Source organism: Polyodon spathula, chromosome 17, assembly GCF_017654505.1.
Source record: "Polyodon spathula isolate WHYD16114869_AA chromosome 17, ASM1765450v1, whole genome shotgun sequence".
Taxonomy (NCBI): Eukaryota; Metazoa; Chordata; class Actinopteri; order Acipenseriformes; family Polyodontidae; genus Polyodon; species Polyodon spathula.
Window position 1 is genome coordinate 26,747,149 of NC_054550.1, and position 25,938 is coordinate 26,773,086.

A 25,938-nucleotide genomic window follows, 5' to 3' on the forward strand; every position below is an offset into this window, starting at 1 on the left:
GAAATAACCAGGCCCCATAATGCAAAATAGAATGGAACTTTACTTGAAAAATAAATAAAATACAATAACATAAAATAAAGCTAAAGTTAAGCCTCGAGGTTTGTAGCCTTTATTTTTCAATCACTTAAGATGTAATTAGAAACCCCCGGCAGGACGATCTGATATTTTTTCATTAGTTTCTCATCGCTAATCTTGAGTGTTAGATTGGCTTAAAGGTTGTCAACATTTGACCAGTTTTACACAAGAAAGAAAAAAAAAATCGTGCTTCATAGCTTCAGGACTTGAGATCTGCAAATAAATCCTGCTAGACTCGGCGGAACTAACAGGCGAAAAAATGTTGATAATTTATAGTTGTGTTTTCTAACTTGCATTAATGTATAATTTTTCAGTTATTTGAGCAACAAAATAAAAGGTTATAAATAACCGGAGGGTAGCTCAAGGCAGTAAAGTGAGACATTTCACAAAAACTGTAAATAACAGGGGAGAAAAAAATAGGGATTGAAAACGGGAGAAAGAGAAAGAGAGAGGGGGGACTTATGTAGCCCACCAATGTAATAGAAACTAACGAAAAGGGAGATCACGCGGTAAAATGCGACCCCTTCTGGAATTCCAGTAACATCTCTTTATAGTAATGTCAAAATACAGATCAAGTCAGTTGTTCATAAATCATTTAATTACCTAAACCGTATCTCTCTGCCTTTATTAATAACAATGATCTTAATTTTAATTGATCTTTGATTGTTCTGTTTTATTTTTTTGAACCCTCACGCATTTACATTCGGACTCTCGTATATATTAACATGAATTTCCTTAATACCCTACTATGTAAGATATTTTATTTACCTTTATGCTATAAAATGTCAACCCAGTTCCCTTGTCTCTGTATATTTAAATTTTAAATATATATCTATATAATATCTCGATATATATATATATATATATATATATATATATATATATATATATATATATATATATATTATATATATATATTGGGTGTTTTGATGGAACTACAATTTGAAAAGATAAAAGCACACAAAACTAAATTGATCCAAAACATTAAAAAATATTTTGACATGACAGTTTAAATACTATTTTTAGATTATATAAATAATTTATCATCTTTAAAAAAATAAAATAAAAAAATGCAAAAACAAAAAAAAACAAAACAAACCAACAAAAAAAAAAAAAAAAAAAAAAAACCAGCCAAAATTATGGTTTAATACATGTAACTTAAAACTGCTTTTCTTCAAAAGTCACAACACTGACTTGCTTCACAGGTGTCAGATACATGAAGAGAAATGCATTTAAAACAAAACATAAAACAATAAATCACGTGTGTTTACCAGCAGTTAAGTGCAGTTAAGATAAATATTTATGAAATATTATTCGGGCTATGAAGAGTAAACGGTAAATCAACTTTAAAAAGAAAAATAAAAAAGAAAGAAACTAATCAACAGTCTGCTTATAGACAAATGTTTTATTTCCAAAATATATTCAATATATCAGTCCGCACGTAAGTTTGTGGGACGATATTAACAAATATATATATATATCTGATATATATATATATATAATATTTCTACATATATATATATATATATATATATATATATATATATATATTATATATATTGGTCACTGATCAGTGACTAGATATCTATTAAGGCTTTTCTAAAAAACAAACAGCAGGAACAGTTATTTCCTTGCAATAGCCTATACCTGCTGCACTGCCAAGTATTTATCAATATTTTAAAAAGTAACAACAAAAAACTACAGTAATTTGGAAAAAAAAAAAAAAAATCATTACAGATTTTTGCACTTTGCATGTCGATCATAGATGAAGAGATACGATCTAATCGATAAAGTAATTGATTACCTGGTCAGTAGATTCAGTATACTGTACAATGGCTACCTGTTGCTAATGGGAACTGATCGTTTCAAAATTAGATTAATGAGGTTCACATAATGTTAGAAAAGCCTGCATCACACATAAATAAAGCTTCTACTGTATATTACATTTGCTATTTTTGTTCTTTGTGAAAAATCTACTTATGATGCAGAATAAGCAACAAACACGGTGTTTATTTATTTGACAGAAGCAATAGCATTAGCTTATCAAGGTGGTAAATACTTTGTGGGTATGGTAAGGCTTGTTTGTTTGCTTATTTTAATTATTGACCAGCTACACGCCCTATTAGATTTGAGAAAACAAGTATTGCGTATGGTAGATTAAGATTGGCTCACGAGAACACACTGTACAAGCCGTAAAGAATGACGCCACGATACTGTCCGAGGAGAAAAATAGACTACTGGCAAACTTGTCAGCAATGTTAAGTAAATACCATGCTGATAGTCTTATAAGAAAAAACCCACACTGTCCAAGTCGTAAACCTCCTATCCTTACTCTTAAACCATTTGGAGATTAGGACTAAACGAATGGGATCCCTATCTATACATTATCTTCTCAAATGGCTGCTAAAACTATTGTATTTATTTTTCAAAACAAAGCGACAGGGGGGAGCACCAAAGTAATCACACTTGATGAGAAGGTCTCTGGTTGTGAGATAGACCATTTCTATTTTATTTTTTATAAGTTAGACAAAATATAAAGCCAGCAACAATATATAACATGACCTGAATGAACGAAGCAACAAGAAAACGCGCAGACACACCAGCAAAGTTGTAAATGGTTATTGCGAACGCTTTTTTTGTCGTGTATTTTAATATTTTGCCGACAGAAAAGTCTCTATACTAGGCTACGTGATTGTATCAGTTTGGGAAAATTGCTTATTAGATTGGCAGACAGACTAACAAAACTATAGAGCTTTAATAATTATGCATTTTAATAACAGTTGCATTATTTAATAATGTACTTCATAGCACTGAGGCTGATTAAAAAAAAAAAAAAAAAAGAAAACTGAAATTAGCATGGACACACGTTTTTTTTTTTCCCTGAAGCTTGCTGACACAAAACAAGCAAATACATAAACTTCTTGTATCAGAAGTGATTTATATAATTTATGGTGTGATATGTATATTATAGGATTATAACTGAGGCAAGTTATTTTGAGGTTTTCAAAACAAACAACCAAACCAGAACAAAAAAAACAAAAAAAAAAAAAAACAAAGTATATATTCACAATTTTAAAAAGTTTTAAAAAAAGGTGTTGCAGTTCCTTCTATGGTTAAGTTATGTGAATGTTATTATTATAAAAACAAATGGAATTTGAAAAAAGAATTAGGGGAAGATAGTAGCTGCAATTGCCACAAAAGTTCAAACAGTAAATATACAAATTCAGATTACACAAGATGAGGGTTTCACTGCCTTTAACACTCTGCTTGCTGCTAATTCTGTACCTTTAAGATTCTATAAAAATCATCCAATTGGCACATATATATATATATAGATATATATATATATATATATATATATATATATATATATATATATATATATATACACACACACACACACACACACACACACACACTGAGTGTACAAATCATTAGGGACACCTTCCTGATATTGAGTTGCACCCCTTTTTTTCTTAAGAACAGCTTCAATTCATCGGGGCATGGACTCTACAGGGTGTCGAAAGCGTTCCACAGGGATGCTGGCCAATGTTGACTCCAATGCTTCCCACAGTTGTGTCATGTTGGCTGGTAGTGGCTCTCTACTACGAATAGGTCATTGAGATCCCACAGATGCTCAATTGGAGTGAGATCTGGTGACTGGGCAGGCCACTGCAGTAAGCTGAATTCACTGTCATGTTCGTGGAACCATTGCTGGACAATCCTAGCCTTGTGGCATGGGGCATTATCCTGCTGAAAAAATCCATTAACAGATGGATACACTGCTGCCATGAGGGGATGCACCTGATTGGCAATGATGTTCAGATACCCTGTGGCATTCAAATGTTGCTCCACTTTTATCAAGGGGCCCAATGTGTGCCATGAAAACACACCACACACCATCACACCACCACCACCAGCCTGCAATAATGACACGCGACATGATGGATGCATGTACTCATGTGATTTTCTCCATACCCTAGTCCTCTCATCAGCGTGAAACAGCAAGAACCGGGATTCATCAGACCAGGCAACGTTTTTCCAATCCTCCAGTGTCCAGTGTTTTCGTTCCTTAGCCCACTGCAACCGCAATTTCTTGTATTTTGCTGAAAGAAGTGGAACTCTGTTAGGTCGTCGACTGCCATATCCCATTCGTGTCAAGGTACAACGAGTTGTGCATTCTTTTGTGGGTCTTTCGACACCAAGGTTGTACTGGAATATCAGTTGACTAACTCTAGCCCGTCTGTTGCTCTGCACAATTTGTATCATTTGGCCTCTTTCATCAATGAGCCGTTTTCGACCACTGGCCTGCCGTTGGCTGGATGACCTTTGGGTGGTGCACCATCTTTGATACACACAGGAAACTGCTGAGTGCGAAAAACAGCAGCATTGCATTTCTTGACACACTCAAACCGGCACGCCTGGCACCTACTACCAAACCCCGTTCAAAGGCATTTAAATCTTTTGTCTTGCCCATTTATCCTCTGAATGGCACACATACACAATCCATGTCTCAATTGTGTCAAGGCTTAAAAATCCTTCTTTAACCCGTCTCCCCTTCATCTACACTGATTGAAGTGGATTTAACAGGTTACATCAATAAGGGATCATAGCTTTCACCTGGATTCACCTCATCAGTCTATTTCATGGAAAGAGCAGGTGTTCCTAATGTTTTGTATACTCAGTGTATATATAGTACATTTTTACCATTGAATGCAGCGGCTAGACTCCAGTATACAAAAAATAATACAAGAATGTTTTTTTTTTTTTTTTTTTTTTTGTTTCATAACAGTGATATACCCTATTCTATAGCTGTATGCACCTTATTGAAGTATTTTGTGAACAGCAGGACACATTGTTTAACTTGGGAAAAGCCTTCTGTTAGTCTGTTTTTAGAAATTATATGGCACACGTCTAACAGTAGAGACAGCAGCAGAACAAAAGTTAAGTTCTCCCATGGCTTAAATATACCATAGTGCAGAAGCCCACACCCCAGCTGTTTCTGCAGGCACCGGATATAGAGGGTCACTTTACTGCAGTGAGGAGGACCCTTGACGACTCTGATACTACTAACTGTGCTCTGCCGTGGAAGCCTATCGTTGAAACAGTCCATACAGAAAAACAAAAAAACAAAAAAAGTGTTTCATATATTTATTTATATGAAATAACACAACGGTCATTTTACAGTGTATGAACAATTACAACATAGTTAAAAAGCAACCACCCACCTTGCTGAGAGGTCAGTATCAGGAGTTTGTTGTTTTTCTTTTTTTTTTTTTGAGGGAGGGGGGCAGGCAAAGGAAACTTAGGGTTATTGTTTATGTAAAAACCATACATACCAAAATAAACACATTAAAAAAAAAAAAAAAAAAACATTTTATGAATTCCACCCTAGAATTTTAAATTAAAAATCAGCACATGGCCTCTGTCTTTTGAAATCACAATTTTTCATGTCACATGGTATGCAGCTATGTATCTTAGTTTCTATTCTTGAATCCAACATTTGTTATAAGGAAAACAATATAATTACCTGCCCCCAAATACCATTTAAAATGGAACCATTTGAGAATAAAAAAAGCACTGCTCTAACCCTGAGAAAATGGCAAGTGTGCATCTTGTAAAGGATTTATCAGAAAATTAATAACTAATACTACAAAATAAATAACAAGTACTCCACCTAGAAATGTCTTTTATTTCTGTTATTGTTGAAGTAAAAAGCTTTGCATTTATGTCTTTTTTGTGTATCATTAACCCATCTAATATCTCATGGACATACAATCAGATAAATGAACATTATAACATGTGTTGTGTCATTTCTGACCGGTAAATCTCATCGGGTATTGTGGATCTTCTACAAAACAGCCAGGAATGCTTCCAGAGTGGTGCACAATTCTAGTGTGGGTCAGAAGCATTCCATAGATTTGTCCCTTACCTTTTCCATGACCAAACCAGTTATTTTTTGTGTGTGAAAAAGGAGTGTGCCTGTGGGTATGATTCCCATTGGAGTTGCACTTATCCTTAACAAGTTTTGGAAGTGTTAAGTCACTCTCTTATGGCTGCTAACAGTAGTTTGCCTCCTCTATCTGTATTTTATCTTCAGTCCAGTCTATCAATCTAACAGGCATCTCACTGTTGTTGAAAAGTTATAAACAGTACCCACTGTTTATAAAGGACATATCTTCATTTTCTGAAATCAGTTACTTATGGTCATGTATCTCACACCTACTGTGCCAGCAATGCTTAGCAAGAATTGTAGAAGTAATGCATGACTTACTGCCATCTGTATCACATGGCACTAGTTGGTAAAGTACCTTCCCCACCCCCAACCCCTTCCACTTGGAAACAATGACAAGCAATATCTATAAATGCCAAGTTCATGCCAAAAGAAAGAGTTCAGATAGGAGTCCCTGTTAGCAGTCAGAAGCATTGGTGCTGAAAAGCAATAGCTGGTGTCAAGAACTTTTTTAGCTGAGCACTGCAGCTGGTGGCAGTAAATATCATTCTAATAGCAGCGGATGTTCAACCCATGACATAAGAGAATACTGTTTCAACCAGAATATAATTTATGGACCTGCACATGTTTGAGAATTGATTTCTTTTATAAATAACTTCTAATTTGTGTGTTTGAGTTAAATAATTCACTTTATGAATCAATATGGAAGCACATGGAATCAACCTTTCTACTTGACAATAAATATTTAAATATGCAACAGTTGAGTCTGTGTCAGGCAATACAAGCTTTATATCATGCCAAACCCAGTGGCCATAGCATTTAATGACATATCAGATAGTAACCAAATTAATTCAGAGCATTTTATTACATTTGCTAGAATGATTCTACGGCGTCACTTAACATTTACTTGTGGTAGTTGTAACAGATTTGTATGGTAGGCCCTCTAGGTAAAACATAATTTTACTGTTTTACAAAAGATCAAGAATTTCAAGATACTGAGAATTTTTAACATTTGTGAATTATTTTTTTTTTTTTTCCCCATGATCAACTTCTTCAGACATAAAAAAAAACCCCAAAAAACCAAACCAAAAAAACAGTTGTTACTTAGACTGTGAGACTATAACGAAGCAGTGAATCATTACTGCACTAGACCGATCAACTGCAAATAGTGCCCAGTTCACAGTAACAAAAGCAATTATTGGCATGTGTCATAAAAAGCCATATGACAAAAAAAAGAGAAACACTTTGTAACATTCTGTTGTGAGTAAAAGACAGCCCTATTTACCCTGAGGACAGGGCACAATTGATAAAACCATATAACACATCGGGTTAACGATGAAAAAAATGCAGATCCAAATACATTTAACTAAAATATACAACAAAACTAACTGAAATACACTTGCTTTGTAATGGTGAAATTATTAAGACCATCCTTTGTTTAGATCATTATAACGGATGCTGAACTGCAATTCCCATGCCATATGCTGCCATATTGTATTGTAAAGCTATATAAAGTCAAACTATTCAAGAAAAATAACACGCACTGCTTTTGACCACACATTTATACACATTATTTACTTCTTCTCAAGACAGCCAGCCAGCAACACTTTCACAAATCTGCCAGTAAATCTACCTTTCTTTACCTCCTTTTAGTTTACAGATCTGTAGCCGTCCAATAGTAGCTGACTGGGGGAGGCCTTTTAAGACACCTTTTATTAAACTTTAAAACACAGGAAATATGCCACCTATACACCACCACATATACCATGAGCCATTATTACATGTCAACATGGCACGGGCTTGAAATAACGCAGCACATCAAGTTCATTCCATTTTGTTCGCTTTTTATCAGTGATAAGTAATACATACATGAATAAAGAAACTAGTATAAAACATTTTTTTTTCCATTTTGTCAAGTGACTCTCAGTGGGTTTTCTGAGCAGCTCCAGCTGAATGCTTTCGCTAGAACTGGAAGCTAGTTGGAATGCACCCTCCCATCAAGTCGGACGCAACTAATTAGATTCAACAAAACGTTAGAGGGTATAGTAGCTTTCGATTAGCAAGTCAAATCAAAATTAGATGGTGCCGATTTGCTGAATTCCATTCAACTGACTGGAACTGCTCGCCCAAATAGCAACACAAGTCATGTAAACTTCCTTTAACACCACACCTAATAAAAATAAAACCGTGAGGTCACATGACACATTGTTTTACAGTGTTGTAAAATTGTTGAGCGGTGCATGGTAACACAAGTCAATGGTTAATCAACATATTGTATATCTCATGACATTGCAACATACAATTCCTGTTTGAAATCTGAAATGACATGTTGATGTATGTGTTTAATTTTAGACAACTGCTAACATTTTATGAGATTCATTTTATGCAATCTGTTTAACAGGCAGCATTTTTTTGTTGTTGCTTTGAGATTATATTATCACTATTGTTATTATCATCTTGTATCCTGTGTAGAGTGCAAATAAAAAACAACAGGGAACTAAAACCATTTTAGACATGCTTACAATTTGAATATATTTGTTAAATAATGTCTTGTGCTTGCAGTGCTTGTATTAAAGACAAGGATTGTGTGAAGAAACATATCGCACCCATCACAAAATAAATAAGCAACAACCAGCAGAAGCAAATGCTTGAAGCAAAACAGTTAATTGCTTACCATATTGAGGTCCATGAATGTTCACAAAGAAGCTGAAATAACTAAGTACTCTTCTACTGGCCCATTACAGACTTGAATATTTCCAACACAAAATATTATGTTGCTCATGGCAACAGATTAATGAAATAACCAATCACATCTGACATTTGAAACATATCTAAAACTAGACAGGGATATACATAATCAGGAGTCATCTTTGTTATGATTTCTTTCCAGGATTTATTGCATTGTGATAAATGATCATTGAGGTTGTTTTGACAAATCGGAATATTTATGAATGAGAGGATTGATTCGCCTGAAGTGATGAACTGACTTGCAACAGAAGCATTAGTGGCCCTGATGCCATTTTGCCGCTGTTTAAGAATTGGGTTTCAGTTTGCCTTTATTTCTACTCAAAGGCTAAAACACCCATACTAATAAGTATCTGACAGCTCTCATCAGAAGAGAGAATCCTCTCACAATCAACAGAGAGGGTGTGCTGGGTCAGTGTTTTTCCGAGATCACGTTTTCTGTTACCACTCCAGCTAAAGAATCACATTTTCCAAACTCATATTTTTATTCGTGTCTTTAGAACGTCATCCTGCTCTCAACTGCTACAGGCATGCATGGTGCAGATTTAGGATGGCTCCTTGCTCTGCAATGACAACACTTGAAAACTAGGTCATGCCTGCTGAAGTCCAAATGGCACTCACAAGCTGACCTTTTGGTTTACTGCACATTAGCCAGCTAATAGGAAATACTACATCAATCATAAATAAAAATAAACAAATAATAATAATAAACACAGCCAAACAACTTTGTAATGCTTTTGATTAGGAATGGAAAAGATCTAAACAAAGCGTTTAAGTTTGTTGCATTGTCTCTGAGCCAAGTAGTACTCAAATCGATAAGATAGAACAGTGGAAATTCTCAAAGGTAATAACTCCCAAGTGTCATTAGAACCATTGTTTCTGAAAAGGAGAAAAAAAAAATAACCAAGTTACAAAAGTTGAAAAAAAGAATTTAATTCAAGTAAGTCGAAATCTTGTTTTTTCTTCAGACTTGGGGGGGGGGGGGGGGGGGGCATTGAAAATTAAACCAGTGCAGATACTGGAAAAATAAAATAAAATAAATAAATAAATAAATCACCAGGTTTCTCAAACATAGACAAGCACTAATTTGGAACTACATAATTCTACCTTTTGTGATAATCAGAGTCTGTGATCACACAGAATTCCAGCATTCCAAATCTAACATTTAGACACACAGTTTTTAGATTAGTCGCCAGTTCAGATTAATCTGACTACTACTACCACTCTCATTATTATTTTACTTTGGTCATTTCTATTTTATAAGAAATAATGCTTTGTTCCACATGAAAGAGATCTACAGAACGCCACGGTCATTACTCTTAGGGAAGCTTGTTCGCTCTGGTATCACTGCAGTGCTAGAAACAACACCGAAACATAATCAATCTTCAGTATACTTCATTCTCCAACTGAGCTTACTGTCATCACTTAGCAGGCACACATCACCTGCCCATCATCCAGAGCTGCCCCCTTTTTAAATAAACACTACAATAACTATTTTATTGTTTAACTGAACCTTTTAATAAAGATGCTTACTTTTAGTTGCTTCAGCATGTCTTTATTTGATCAATTTCAAAGTATAAAGCACCTAAAAGTATTTAACATAATAGTTTACTATAATGTTGAAAAAAAAGTACATTACCAACACTGCAATTTGCTGCATCTTAAAACTTCTTTGGCTTCGAAAGGCGTAACTCCTGTTGGAGAACCGTACTTCACTCTACAGGAACAGTGAGCAAGACCAGCAGCTAAATGCCTCCTGATGCCCAGATTTGTTGTTGGCACTTGTGCTCTGAAAATAAATTAGCTGCATTTTGGCTAGCATCATCTTAGTCTATTACAAAGACTGCAAGATGAGGATTAAGAAACTCTCCTGCTTCCTAATTTTAAACCCACCTAGCAGAACTGGGATACGTATACCTATTGTGAGAACTATATTCACTATATTTGACTGTTAACTTATTAGAACAAATATAAATCTTGTTTCTGTTTTTTTTTTAATTTGTTAAAGAGAAATTATAATACACCGGTATCACGTGATAAGAATCAATTGTAATACTAAACCACTTTGGTAAGAGACTTAAATAGTGAGTGACATTTTAGTACCCATGTTCATCTCAAAATAAAGTTAAACAGTTACACATCAACATTGAAGCTAAATGGAACTTGGTTTAGAACTGGCACTTAAGCACATTTAGCAAAGGTTTTTAAAGATCTGCCCAAAAAATACCTTTCCACATGTAATTAAAAAAGACAGAGAAGGAATATAGTGGGTTACAATCCCATGGCCCTTTTAAGCAGTTCCTTAATGCAATGTCAGTGAACTAATCCATTAACTTTTGTACTTCCAAGCTTACTTTAAAATGCAAAGTGCAATTCTACAGAAATAATTGTATAAAGCAGAATAATTGTATGTACCATAAAATAATTTAACTATATTGATATGGGTTGTACAATGTGGCAAGTACAGAATATTTAAATAGCAAACAAGGTCTTGAGGAGGACCTGTACCACTAAAAGGGTTTAGGTTTCACCATATGGACCATTCACAGTAAAACCAATATATACAGGAGGAGGCAAGAACAATGCAGACAAATCTGTAATTAGCAAAACATAAGCTATACTAGAGCAAATGAAAATTGTATTAAAACAATTTGTTATTATACTACTTTTAATGGGGTGGAAACTCCTGTATCAGGAATCCTTTGATCTTATTCTAAAATAGATTTATTTCTTTCACATTGCGTGCTGAAACTAATTTATTGTAGCTGACCTGAGCTCTTTGTCTAACAGCCATCTTTGAAACAATAGCAGGAAAGCTAAAAACACAAGAGGAACTGAATCTGCGGTTTACCGTTTTATTCATAATTACATTTTCCCCCTCTAAACTTTTTCTGACCATGAAATGGTACAAAATGTTGTGCATGCATTTTAATAAGCCATGAAGTCATATTTACTATTCACTAGAGGGTGGTTTTTATAACAGTCTGGGAGGGCATCCCGAGGAAAGCACATGCTATCTCTGACCTTTTTGTACCCTGCCTAGGAGGGTCTCCCATCACAGAAACAAAACTATCAGTGGTCAAAAAGGGTAAAGATTTAATGGTAACAAAGCATGCAACAGATAACTAGTGTTAAAACCTTCCATCAGAAGCACTTGTAGACAAAAACATGATAATTTTCCAAGATTAGTGCACAAATCCAAGTGTTAAAATAACATCACATCATTAGAACCTGGATGCAAATCCAAAATGTAACCATCTTCGCTTTCCTTTGTTTTTTTTTTTGCCACTACCTATGGACTATTGACGTTTGTTTCACTGCCGAGACACTGAAAATTATACATTTTACTAACAAGAACTCAATTTATAGAGCTCTTATTTTAATGAACACACAATGCCATTTACAGAGGTTATCATAAATGGACTAAGCACATGTATAAATGTTTTTTTTTTTAAATCTTTTCTGCAAAGGTATTTTTTTTTATGAAGAACTCTATAACAAGTCTATATATGCCACTGAATGCATCATTCAATTTTATGCACACTTCTCTGGCTTGGCAATGTTTATTCCATTAGCACTCACCAGAGACCACCTCATAAAAATAGACACGGCTATATAGTTACAGGTCCAAGCAGTACAAGATTGAAGAAAACTGACATTTTTAAGTATTTAAAAACCAGAAACATGCACTAAATTTAAACTTAATGCGTAGAAACATGTATAGCAAAATCTGCATCCTCTTCCACTAACTACTACATCTCCCAGAATACAATGTCTTCAGTTACTAGGAAACTGTACACAAGAAAAAACAACCCAAAAAGCATTGTCCGATCTCTGGCTACCCCTTTGTTGTTGCAGCCAATCACAGTAAGAATAAGAAAAATTCAAAGTTGCACAGGTTGAAGTGTAAACACCCCAGTCCAGATACAAATCCAACTAGAACCACTGTCAGAGGCAACCGCAAAAAAAAGGTGCCTATAATATTAAATAAAATGAATGTCCTTATTTTATTTATCTGTCTGGTTTTATATTGAAGTTGTAACATGTCCACTGAGTTTAAGAATTATTGTAATTAATTTGCAGAGTCAGTGTGATACCTCGAAAAAAAAAAAATGCGCTGAGTCAATAAAGAACCTTGCAGAACACACACATGGTTGGACAGTTGAAAGTAACATTGCAGTTAAAATGGAAGGCTCTTTCTTAAATGTCTACCTCTAACTACCATTAAAGACTGTACAGTATTTATCAATACTCATGACGTCAAGGTAATGTCGCATTTTACCCCCGAAAATAAATTCTACTACTCCCAGACTGAAAACCTTATCTGGAGTGCTGACTGCTGACTGCAACAATCAAAACTTCATAGAGAGTGTCATGCAATTTAAAGCCTACATATGACACATTTGTTACTTTCTCAGTACAATTGTACAGCTTTCTAACTAGCCAGAAAATAAAAAAAGAAGCAATTCAAACAACTTGTTGGATTGGGTTCCTCAATATTAACTGCAATGTCAAAACATTTTTAAGAGCTGAAAGATTTTGCTATGTGGAATTGTTGGAATGTCTTACAAAGTAACATAAATACTTGATGCGTGAACAGGCATCTGAATGGAAAACCAATTTTAACGACGCCTCTGTAGAAGTAAAGGAACACATAGAAATAACCACAAAAAAAGTACTGACAAGACCAACTCTTTATCATTTAATTTCAATAAATGCTATACAAACTCACTCAGCTTTAACATCTAATACAGATATTTTATTAATAAAAATAGCCCTGTGAAGTTTCAGCTTGGGCAGTTAAAACATGCTTTAACACCTTAAAAAACTACAATGTGTGTATCTCTCAAACAAAGAGCAGAGACGGAAATACGATTACTATAATATACCACAGTAGTTACATTGAGCTGAAATGAAAAAAACAATAAAACATTTATTTAGCATTTTTTTTTAAATTATCCATGTCTTTAAAAAGTCACACCTATTAATTTGCGTTGCTTTAAAAAATTCAGAGGGAAGAAAGATTATTGCTATCTAAACTGTTTGACAAAGACAGAGCTGGTGATAATGAGTGGGATGTGTCTGTCAGTTTTGGCTGCTCGCACAAGCATGGGATTGAAGTTAAACAGAAACTCAGAGTATGTTTTTATAAAGAGGTATTAGTATGACCCTGAACAGCAGGAGTTCATCTGAAGTTCAGGGCAGATGTTTGCCAGTAGTTTGCACTGCAGGAAAGTAAAATTGCTTCCGGATTTACCCTCTCTCCTTCTCCTCTCCCACCACTAACTCTGGCTCGAGCTGTGGCATAAAGTTACAATGTCTAAGGGGAAGCAGTCTTTAAGTAGGATGCCACGTTCACGATGACAGTCGAGCTCCTCTATAAATCCATGCCAGTAGATAACTAATCCAGGACCAAACCTGCAAGATAAAGAAATAGATTATTCAGATACACTGTATTTTTACTTCAGTGAGCATTACACAGATTTACATGGTTGTGGTAATTACCTGATAAGAAACTCAAACAGTAATGTTGACGTGTAACAAAATAGTTTACTGGTGTTTTTTCACCTGCAAATTAGTTTGTTTAATATCCACCGTGTTGCATTTTGAAAATGTTATTGTCACTATAAATTTCCACCTTAGTTTTAAAAAAAAAAAAAAAAAAATAACTATTTTAACAAGAATATTCTAATACCTCTTTTGGCTTTACTGTTCTTTTTAGATGAATTGCAAATTAAACTAGGGCTATCCAACTGGACAAAATCACTTGGCTGTTTTTAATATCCAAGAACAAACAGTAATAAATAGTAATCCTTCAACATGCTTGCCAAAAGATATGGAAGCCCCCCCCCCCCCCCCCCTCTTTGCTGAAGTATTTTGGTATTTTAACTTCAACCTTCCTGAAACACATTCTATATACGAAATACAAAATACAGTAAAACATATATATGCAATGCATTTAAATGCAACACATGTGTTAATTTATTTATTTTTAATTAAAGAAATAATCTTTCTTTTTCTCTTAAAACAAAGTATATTACATTCATTATCAATTTCACCTTTCTCAGTTTGCTGTGTTTAATTTTCATTTCAGTTTTTAAATTGGATTTATATCAGGTACGCCATAAAGGCATGCTGATTTTCCTTTCAATATAAAATTCTCTTGACAATCAAGCTTAGAATAGTACCATATTGAGCAGTATAGTTCAGCAAGAAGTTGGAGAAAACTTTCCACATACATTAAAATAAACTGGTTTGAGCTTAAGTTTCAGATTACACATATATTTTCATTTTTCCACTGCTGTACAACAGTGAAAAGTGACTCATGGCTCTATTCCCACCATGCAAGGATGGTGATCTGTTTCAGTTTCTGTAACAATAAGGGTATCAGGAAACTTAATAGAAGGTGCAATTCAGGATGTGGTGGGTATTACTGTGATTATATGCCAATGCAGATATGGTACATGCATTTCTGCTTCATCTGTGCTGCATATAGGAATTCTTCCACTGGGGGTAGTTGCTTAAAAAGAAGACTTCTATGTTTTATTTCCTCTGTGTGGTGCGTAGGAATATTGTTGAGGCCTCAGGCACGTCATCAAAGGTTAGCTCAATTTTCAATTTTATATACTTTGATTCTGGATCAACAACAGGCCCAACTTTCAAAGGAAAAAATAAACATTTAAATAATATCAGCATTGCAACATGAGGTCCTCAGACATTAAATAGAGTGGCTTGATCCCACCAGACCCGCTCAGGAAGTAGCCCTGTGGACTATATAACTCATCAGGAAGTTCAGACCTTCAGGCTGAGTTCATAAAGAAGTAATGACAATCAATCACATAAAAAAAAAAAACAAAAAAAAAACACAACTCATCTCAAAAACACAGCAATATGTTTTCAACATCAGCCTCACATGCAGCTTAACTTGCGGTGTTCTGCTGTGAGAAACATATACTGAAAACACAAATTACAAACTTTGCAGTAGTAAGACAATTACACTTTTAATTTCAGCCAAGAATACAATTGTTATACACAACTGTGTGCCTGCAATACTTTTTACAATCAGTGATTTACAGTACTGTATCTTTTTAGCAAACATGCCAAAACTAACAACCCAGAGAAGGTTGACAGATACCCTACAAGTTCACTCTAAAGTCACACATAGCTGAGCAATGAACGTTTAGAATTGTTGCTGCAAGAAAATTTTTTTCCTCGTATTTAATGCTGGGACTGGAACTAGCACTATGCTTTTTATGGGAATGTTATGGAAACAGAATCTAAACGTTTAGATAAGATAACTTGGGGGTGGGGGGGCAGACCCTTTTCTTTTGCTTATATACATGAATATATTTTACAGATATGGCAATCTCCATAACATCTGGGTTAGAAACCTTTTCAAACAGTTAGCGTTTAACAAGTATCTAAATTGCATTATTATTTTATATTTTGTGCAGAAAATGAAAACCACGTGTCAATATGAAAGAATAAGGGTTAAAAGACTTCTGATACCTTGCATAAAAACAGACTGCACACATATAAAGACAAGTAAATCATTATATTCATCTACATGTAAATACAACCATTTTATTTTACAAATTGGCAGGGAATAATAATAATAATAATAATAATAATAATAATAATAATAATAATAATAATAATAATAATAATATTTATTTTTATATAGACCTTTCATAGTGGAACATCATCACAAAGCGATTTACAGAGGTAAGCTGTGAACTACGCATTATATGCAGTCACTTACAATAGTACATTGATTTAACATCTCATCTGCTGGAGGAAGGTATAGAATTCATTACAATTCCTTAATAGTTTTAAAGTATAATATTTACTGTCAGAATTTAGCAGATATTATACACCTATTACTTTACCAGTATAGAGTATGGAAATTACATTTTTGTAAAAATGGTTATAAATATTTGTACTCAAAAACACAATGGACCACCAAGTAGTGGTGCTATTGTATAGTTGTTTTAAAAAAAAAAAAAAAAAAAAAAAAAAAAAAAAAGACAAAAAAACTCCTGCACATATTCTACAAACAGGTGGACAAGATACCTAAAAATATACTGCAAATTGAAACTGTAAACTTTGGAACTGCAAAGTTCTAAAGTTAAAATATGCAAATGATTACCTTGCAAACAGCAGATTGACTGAAGACAATGTAAAGTGCACTGGTTCTAAATCACAATAAAGCTGCATCTATAATCACTACATTTAATAACCGCTTACAAATTGTACAACTTTTTTGTTGTTGAGAACAGGTGCTTGGTGTTATACGGCAGCTTAATGATAGCACATCACCAAGTACAAAACAAAAAGTAGGTATTTGGATAACAAGCTGCTATTAACAAAAAGTAGGTATTTGGATAACAAGCTGCTATTAAGTCTCATAGAGCCTCACAAAATCGCAGCATAATTAAATTACAAATTACAGGTTTCACAAGTGTCGCCTATCCTGATAACAGTTCCTTGTCTATTTAATGGATTTAAAAAAAAAAAAAGCTTCATATTATAAATATATTACATGTTTTAAACTGTTTTCTTTTTGACTGTGGCATGTAATCACAGATTAGCTGATCATTTCGCTATATCAAGACCTGTTCTTTACTATTATTATTACCATTTATTTATTATATTGATTTGACAATATACATAAAATCGGTTAAAAATAAAGCAATAAAAATATATTAATGCTGTAATAAAAGTCTTTTAAAAGTACCTGGCTCTTCTTACACTGTTGGTTTGGATTAACTCTGAGATCATTGTTCAAAGGGTTACATTTTTGGAGACCCCTGTGAGACCTTTTGATTTATAAGAGAGATGAATCAATCATCTCTGCCACCACGGTTTATTTGTAGTTATTCAGGGCTCCTGTCTCGTAAAGATATTTGGCAAAACACTTTCTATTTTCTTATTATTTGATTGTAACCCTAATCCATGAAGAGATGTATCACTCCTGGGACAAGAGTTTCAAATTGTAGTAATAATAATAATAATAATAATAATAATAATAATAATAATAATAATAATAATGTCTTTTGAAAATTAATTCATATTGATTTCACTGATGAAATGCCTCTATCCTAATATTCTGTCATATTTTCATAATTCCGTGACCGGTCCCACAAAACAAACTAGGAATTTGTACACATGGATAATATGGGATAGAACACACTATGCAGCCAAGAATCTGAAAGCACAATGCTTGAGACGGACTGATGCTGTTTTGAGACATTTTGGTGTGGATTAAAAGATAACAAAATGTAACCAATGCACTGTACAAATGTGGTTGTTATGTGGGGTAATATATCTTTACAAACTTAATTCATAGTCAACTTGTTACAGCTTAAAAACAAAATTGTGTAGGACAACAATTCTAGATGTGACATTTTTTTCTAGAGGAAATAGTTTAATTTAAATTAAAAAATGACTGACATTTGTTTTACCCTTGTACAAAATGTAAATAACAAAACAAAGTCTATGTAACATACATATTTTACTCAAAATAGAGGTTCAATTGTTCTACCTGTTTCCTGAATTCAGGGATCAAAGAACTTAAAACTGTTTCTTGACCATTTGGATAAGGAAGCTGGTCATTCCAGGCCATGTTTTAAAAATGTTAAATAAATTACATCCTGGTAAAAAAATGACTACCCAATAGTCCACTTTGTTGTACGCATAGACTAAAATTACACATTTTAGGAGAGTAAACTTGTACCAGAGAGAACAACTGACACCAAGAAAATGTCAATTTACAGTGTCCTTGCAAAAGGAATGCTGCTCTTAGCCGAGTACCATTTACTGCACATTTTGAAGGCACTAAGCAATCTCTTGTGTTGTTCCGAAGACTGCTGACAAATACCTTATTGTTTAATTCCTGAGAAACTGAGCTATACATCAGCTGTAAGGGGCGTTGGTAAGGTTATTTTAAACATTTAGTTTAACTTGCGACTGTCGTCTTTTTTTTTTTTTTTTTTTAAAGAATGTCTGGCTGCAAACTGTTTCTTATCCTGGGTGACAGACTATGAGACAAGCTATTGAGGAAGGTTAGGTTGGGGTCTCAGCAGTCAAAGCTCTGGTCAGCGAATGTTGCCATTTGGTGATTAATAGGTGTTTATTTTTAGGGTTTGAAATGGAAGGCCATTTCAAGGCCAGTGCAAGACGATATCTGCAAAATCTGTGAGTGTCATGCAAGTTTTACAAGCCCCTTCTTCTCTGCATCTGGCTACAGTTCTTGGCAGGCAAATAAAAAGTGCCAGAAAAGGGATCATAAACAGGATATTTAGAAACTGATTCCGCCAAAGGGCACGCAAAGGGTAGCTATAGTGAGACATGATAGGCCTAGCAGAATGGATTTTAACGAGAGCACGCCAAGAACGTAGTAGTCTTATTAATAATGTCAGTGTAAAGGAATAAACGAAGATCAAAACAACGGACATTTCTGACCAACATGCTACTTTGCATCATCATTTTCCCAGTGTCTATATCTTACAAAAAAACTTTTAAAGTCTGCAAGAAGAAACACCTTTGCACTTTGTGTGAGCACTTTTTACCATGCACTGAGCTCACAGACATGTTGGTTTCAGCAGCTGTGTCTTTTGTTCTATTATAAATGATTCACCCTTTTGTTTATATACACAAGATAAGTACATGTTCAAGTTAGTTCTCAAAATGTGACATTGGGTATTTGCAACTGGAAGCAAAAAACACTCAATACAGCTTGTGCAGAGATTAAAAGAGGATTAAAGTTTCCTTATACAAAACATCAGAGACCCCAGGAGACTTGACCTGCCCTTTGCAAGATGACTAGATACCTTATTGAAGACAACCAGTCATATATTAAGGTAATTTAACTGATGATGTAAGCCTTTGGGGTACTGTCTATTGAAATGGTATGCTAAACACAGACTGGTAATTTTCATTTATTGATAGGCACTTTAAAATATTGCAGGGAAGCCTTTATCTCCTCTGGCACCCTGCTAATCACGTAAATGGTTAAACCTCATTATCTAATTCTTCCATTTATCACTATAGGGATATTGGCAGGATATATCCAATCAATGCCTACTTTGCTTCTCCTGATAACTGAATATATGGAATTTTCTGATTTAACTTCATTTATTCTGCAAAATGAATTAAATCTTAACTATAACAATCTAAACCTTTAGTTATAGGTGAAGAACCAAAATCTGCACTCTTAAAATATCTGCAATATGACATCTGAAATATCTTGAAAAGCAGGCACTGAAAATTGTGTGTGATTTTACAACATTAAATGGCACAATTTAAATTTTACATTTTTTTTTTCTGTGCCCCAAAGATAATTACTGTGTATAATGTGGTGTTTTATATAGACAAACCAGGATGTAACAGCTACCTAATAAGACATGACAGTTATGAAACAGTCATGTTTGATATTAAGGTTCAAAGGCAACAAAGGTAAGTAACCTACATGAAGTACCCAAAAATAATGGATATTATGACTGGTGTATTCAATTAAAGAAACAAAAAAATCAAAATATGCAATCCTGGTTTGAAATTGTCCATGATATGGTATATTGTTCATGCTCTTGTTATTGTCACACATAAATGAGGGCAGCATGTCAGCCACTGCCTGTAACGTAAGGCTTCATCCTCTCTCATGTCTTTAATCACTGAGAAAGACGTATTCATTGTATTTTAGTTTCTTTTGGTAATATTTGCATTTACCAGTATTGAACGCTATATAGTTATGGGTTAAGGTACCAGCCTCACCCTTTTTATAATGCAAAAGGGCACAAGAAACAAATGTTTTCAAACAATATCATATTATTTCATATCCTTAAAATATTACATAACTGGTATCCTTTTGCTTGGGTGTTGGTAAGAAACCAAACCTAAAGTATATTGTAGATGTTTTAACTATGAATGTCTTTTAGCCTCCAGTAAATTCTGTAACAGCAAATAGAAAGGTCTGTGTGTGTGTGTGTATGTTTGTTTTTAGTTCCTCAAATACTAATCTGGTACACTGTTAGAAAAAGGGAATGCTAACATCCTTTCAGCATCTGTGCATGAAAACATCAATTTGGTTCAAAAAGTCTTATACAGTTCACTGCTCTCAGGATGACAAATAACCATCATCTCTAGAACTGGTAATCTGTAAAATGATCTAGCGTTGGTGATGCTGGCCTTGGGACTGATCTAGGCTGGCAGCATGGTATCGGGGGGATACAAGGTCCCTTACCCTGTTATTGTGCTCTAGCAGCAGCCTTTCCAATAATTACTGAACCTCAAGGGACAAAACCAAATCCTCATAAACTGCCTACAATTTCTCTTTACTCTACCTTTGTGAAACCTACACTAATCCTGTCTTTAACCCTGTCCACCAATATGTTTTCAATTTTTTGCAAGTTCTTTCTTAACCCTATCTTTAATCAACAATAGTTTTTACTGTAATATAATACAGTCTATGTGCCTCAGCAGTGATGTATCAAGTGTTTCATAGGCTCAAAGAATACTTCACTAAATGCACATATCATTAAGAACAAATAAACAACAGGGTAAGTTTTGACTTTTGTGTTTTATTCACATTACTTGTTAAGGAGACAAGTTTCAAAGTAAATGCACAGGACCTAAGATTTAGACTGTATTATTTGTGGAAGTATTCTGACCAATGATGGCCAAAAAAACAAAAGAAAACATATGTCCATATGCCTGTATAGTGCCCATTATGCAGAATTTCAGAAAATAAATGTTGAATGTACAATGTTTTCAGCACTAACTAACTATACAAAAAGTCAATCCTAGAATGAACTACCAGTCTGCTGTTTTAGTGGACTTTTTTTGCCCCCCGGTCCACTTGAGAGTTAATGACATCACACACACAAGTTTGTATTATTAAAATAAGCAGTTCATTTCTCACCTTAAAAAATATATATATATATATTATATATCTCCCCAAAAGTAAAGCATGGTTGCAAGTACTTTTATTTCAGAATTAAAAATCAAGGTACAATGATGAAATTAAACCAGTCAATTTTAGTTGTGTAATAAAGTCTGCTTATAAATGAGGTTGGGAAAGCTCAATTCCATCAGCCGACTGCCCTAACCCAGACTCTCCCAGATTTCATGTAGGTAAGATGTAAAAAAGAAAGACTCCCAGTACTTCAAACAAGACCTTGTTCGTGCCAGGCTGGCATTGTAGATAAACAAATGAGCAGGAACGCTTTGCTCAAATCAATAACATGTGAACTTTATTCAGACCAGCCAGAGATCCTGCTACTTTCAAAGGCAATGGGATCAGCAACTCAACATTGCTCGAGGGTATTTAAATAACTGTGATCAGATACCATCAACTCACGGTCAATGTTTTTTTTTTGGATGATCCTAAGCAAATTACTTATTATAGTTTAAAAAAATGTGTTATAAAAACAAATGCTCAATTAGTTATTTCAGGGGTGACTGCTTGAGGGGAAAAGATGTTGTAGGTTACTTGGCAGACACGTGTCACTTATAAAGATAGGTTGGATTCGCAATACCCTATTGAGCCTATGAAAAACTAATTAGTGAGCTGTTCAAATTGGAAGCTAAATACTCTTAGATGTAATAAAAGAAGTAGTGAATGACACCCAGGTCACAAAAGCTGAAAATAGTATTCCTCCGGCAATCTGGTATTGATTTTTGTTTGTTTGCTATGAAGGGAAGCTTTTATGAGTTGTCAAAACTGACAATTTAACCCCCTTTTCACCAAACAAACAGATGATCTCCTTCCTGACAGTACTGATATATAGTAAAATGACATTACAGAGTGGCTGACAATATGTATAGATCAAACTGTTGTTTTTTTTTTTCATATATGCAACAAGTGCCAGTAGCACACACTCAAGAAGGTATGTTACTGAGCCCTGAAATATCGTTCTAGATTCAGTTAGTGTTACACTTGCTTCGTTACAAGAATTCAATGAATGCAATGATACCAAACCAGTGTTTATCCGATAATATACTAACGATATAGAAAATTCAGAAATGGAGACATTCCTGATTATTTTAAACAAATTAATAGAGGTTGCTCCTATAAACGAGATGTTAAATGACTTACATTGAGTATATATTTAAGTGGAATAAGTTTTCATCCAGTACTGTATACATTTTCTATAACACCAGTTGACCAGACCTTGAGCAGGATGAACGGGTGACTACCCTAGCCCAGATAGCCCACTATCTGAGAGAGCAGCTTAGAACAGAGGAGCAAACAGCATAGGAAATACAAGTATGGTGCAGGTATGCTAAACCAGCAAACCTTCAGAGGCATTGGGCAGGATTTTCAAAAAACAGTGTTATTGTATGGAACTTGTGATATAGTAACAAGAGCTTTAGTAGCAAGTGATTTTCAAACGAAATGTGTTAATTAAATCAATCCATTAATGCTTTGAAATGAACTCCTGATAAATTATGACAACACGGATTTCCTTTTAAATTCCCACGCAAAACAAAATAAATAGTCGCAAGAAGCATTGCTCATTTAGATATTAACAATTTCAGAAATCACATTGGGATGATTACACTATGTAACACAATTTTTGTTCCTGGGTAGTAAGTGTTATTTCCTAATTGCTTATGCCTCAAAAGTATAGAAAATGGCTATTATTCCCCACAAACTTTGCCTTTGTGACCAGGACAGGTAAATTTCAAAATATCACTATTTCCAATGGGAAAACAGGCAAATGTGTGTTACGATTATACTGTAATTTTACAGTATAATCGTAAATCTCGATAAAGTACTCACTTCTAAATCTTTTGTAGTCATTTTTATATTACTTTAGTATAAATACATGTTAATTTGGATTCATATGTTGTTTTATTCTGACTTTATGTGAATAAAAAGACACAAAAGCGCCCGTTTTCTCATTGGAAATAGTGATATTTTGAAATATCACTGTCCTGGTCACAAAAGCAAAGTTTGTGGGGAATAATAGCCATTTTCTATGCTTTTGAGGCATAAGCAATTAGGAAGTAACACTTACTACCCAGGAACAAAAAATAAATAAAAATTTGTTACACTGTGTTATTTAATAATGAAATAGGCATTAACGACCACTTGAAAATGCCAAAAATCAATGCTACATGCCGATTTGTTGAGTAACACTGGAGCTATCATTTACAACCTTTTGAAAATCCTGCCCAATATGTCGATACCTCGTAGAAGAGCAAGACAGTTGCTCTGCGCCAAGGAGCACATGCGTTGGATTTCTCACACACATACTAAACTAAACATTTAACTATTGCATTTTGAGGCACATGGCATTGTCAGTAACTGTCAATGGAACTTTCCCCCTATTAGTGAATAGGACTAAGAGTCTGAGTCTTGTGCTGGACAATTCTGTCATTTCAGCCTCAGATAAAAGTAGTAAAAACTTGCATGTTCCATCTACAGAACAATCAAAAAGATCAAACCATTTCTCTGACAGAGACAGTGCTACTGTTCCGAATGCCCTCGTAACATCTCGTCTCGACTATGGCAACGCCCTGTATGTGGGTCTGACCGTGTCTATGTAGAACCAGACTGCTCCAGAGCATTCAGAATGCCTCGGCTCAACTCTTGATTGGTCAATCCTGTCAGGACCCAACTTCTCAAATTCTACTGGATTTACATTGGCTCCCAATTGACCTTTGTGCACAATTCAAATTACTGTGCTTAATTCGCAAAGCACTTTATCAGCAGCCTCCTCACTATCTGACTGACTGAGAAATAATCCTATTCGTAGTCTGTCCTCGCACACCATGTCCCTGTGTCAGCCACGTTTTAAGCACATTTTGGAGCTCGTGCTTTTTCCGGTCCTGGGTCCACAGATTTGGAATGCTCTGCCTGTTGAACTCTGCCTTACTGCTAAAATTCTCCCTTTCAGGAAGAAACTAAAACCATTCTTATTTCACTAATTCAATCAGGAGAATGTATTGTCAAATGCTTTGACACTGATGCTTTATACTGTGCTGTGCTTTATTTGTTTATTTTTAATGTATATTTATGTCTTGTACACTTGTGGTCTGTTGAAATGAATTGAACCTGGTATTAAATTAATAAATACATACATAAATATTGTAATTTTGTAAACATTACTTGAACACTTTGGATGGTCATTTTGTTAGTTTTTTAAACCCAGAAGTAAAGCATTTAGGTTCATGTGAGCAAAGAACCAATAATCAAAAGCTGTAGTGTATATAGTACTAATTTCCATAACTCAACAGACCCAACAAACAAAAACATTAATTTTAATTTAGAAAAATTTAAATTAAATTCATTCTTACAACACATATTTCTGTTTATTTCATCAGGAATCACTGTCTCAGCAATTTGTTGCCCAACATTCCTGCTCCTTTGTAACCTTAGCCATTACTCCTGCTGTGTAAAAATCATGCAAGAGATTAAGGCTGCAATGCGTTGAGTCAGGGAAGGTGAAGTATGGTGCTGTAGTAGAAGCCTTTGAAAGGTAGGCAGCCATTACCAGGTAAGTGACTATATGAAACTACTCGCCACAGTTCACATATTTATTCTCAGGTTTCAGCCTCTAGCTGTTCTGATAGCCTTAAATACTTGACAAACTGAAGCCCTTTCAATTTCTCTTCAAATTGCCTCATCTCTCTGTCAGAACACCATGGGGGATTCCATTAGTTTTTCAATGCCTTTCCCCCCTCTGACAGTCATTTAGCCAGATCCTTGTTGTGAAGGCTGTCCATGTCAAATTAGCCGGGGCCCCTATTGTCCTTATTACCACTCGAGAAGCCATCACAAGTAATGCTACGGGGTTCCTCAGTTGTCACTAGTTGTCAGACAGAAAGGGAGTGTAGTTACATATAGCTGACAGGTAATTTTAATGTCTACAATTATCCCAATTAGTCTTGTCACAAACAATTCGATAAATCTGCACCAATGCAAACAGATAAACACACCAAGGTCACTTTTTTTGTATTAATGACAAGAGTAATGAGTAAATCGGTAGTATAATGCTCTATTTTTTGTTTCAGTACTAAGCTCAGCTGTGTGTTGGCAGTCGCTACCTGGTCAGCACAAATTGTACTATCTCCTTTCATTAGCTCATCACTATGTGAGAATTTGAAAGGCCGTGACAAAATTAATTTAAGGACAGAAAGAGCAGATTGCCTGAAGCAGA

General features: G+C 34.5%; 1 protein-coding gene across 3 annotated transcripts in view; it reads right to left on the reverse strand.

Moving 5' to 3' along the window:
- Window positions 1–13,510: 13,510 nt before the first annotated feature.
- Window positions 13,511–25,938, reverse strand: part of LOC121329523 (CDAN1-interacting nuclease 1-like) — an 86,138-nt gene continuing 73,710 nt past the window's right edge. For all 3 annotated transcript variants that reach the window (XM_041275123.1, XM_041275121.1, XM_041275122.1), the window contains one exon: window positions 13,511–14,191. In XM_041275123.1, coding sequence (XP_041131057.1) covers window positions 14,056–14,191 — 136 coding nt within the window. In that variant the 3' untranslated portion in view covers window positions 13,511–14,055. The remainder of the gene's footprint in view (window positions 14,192–25,938) is intronic.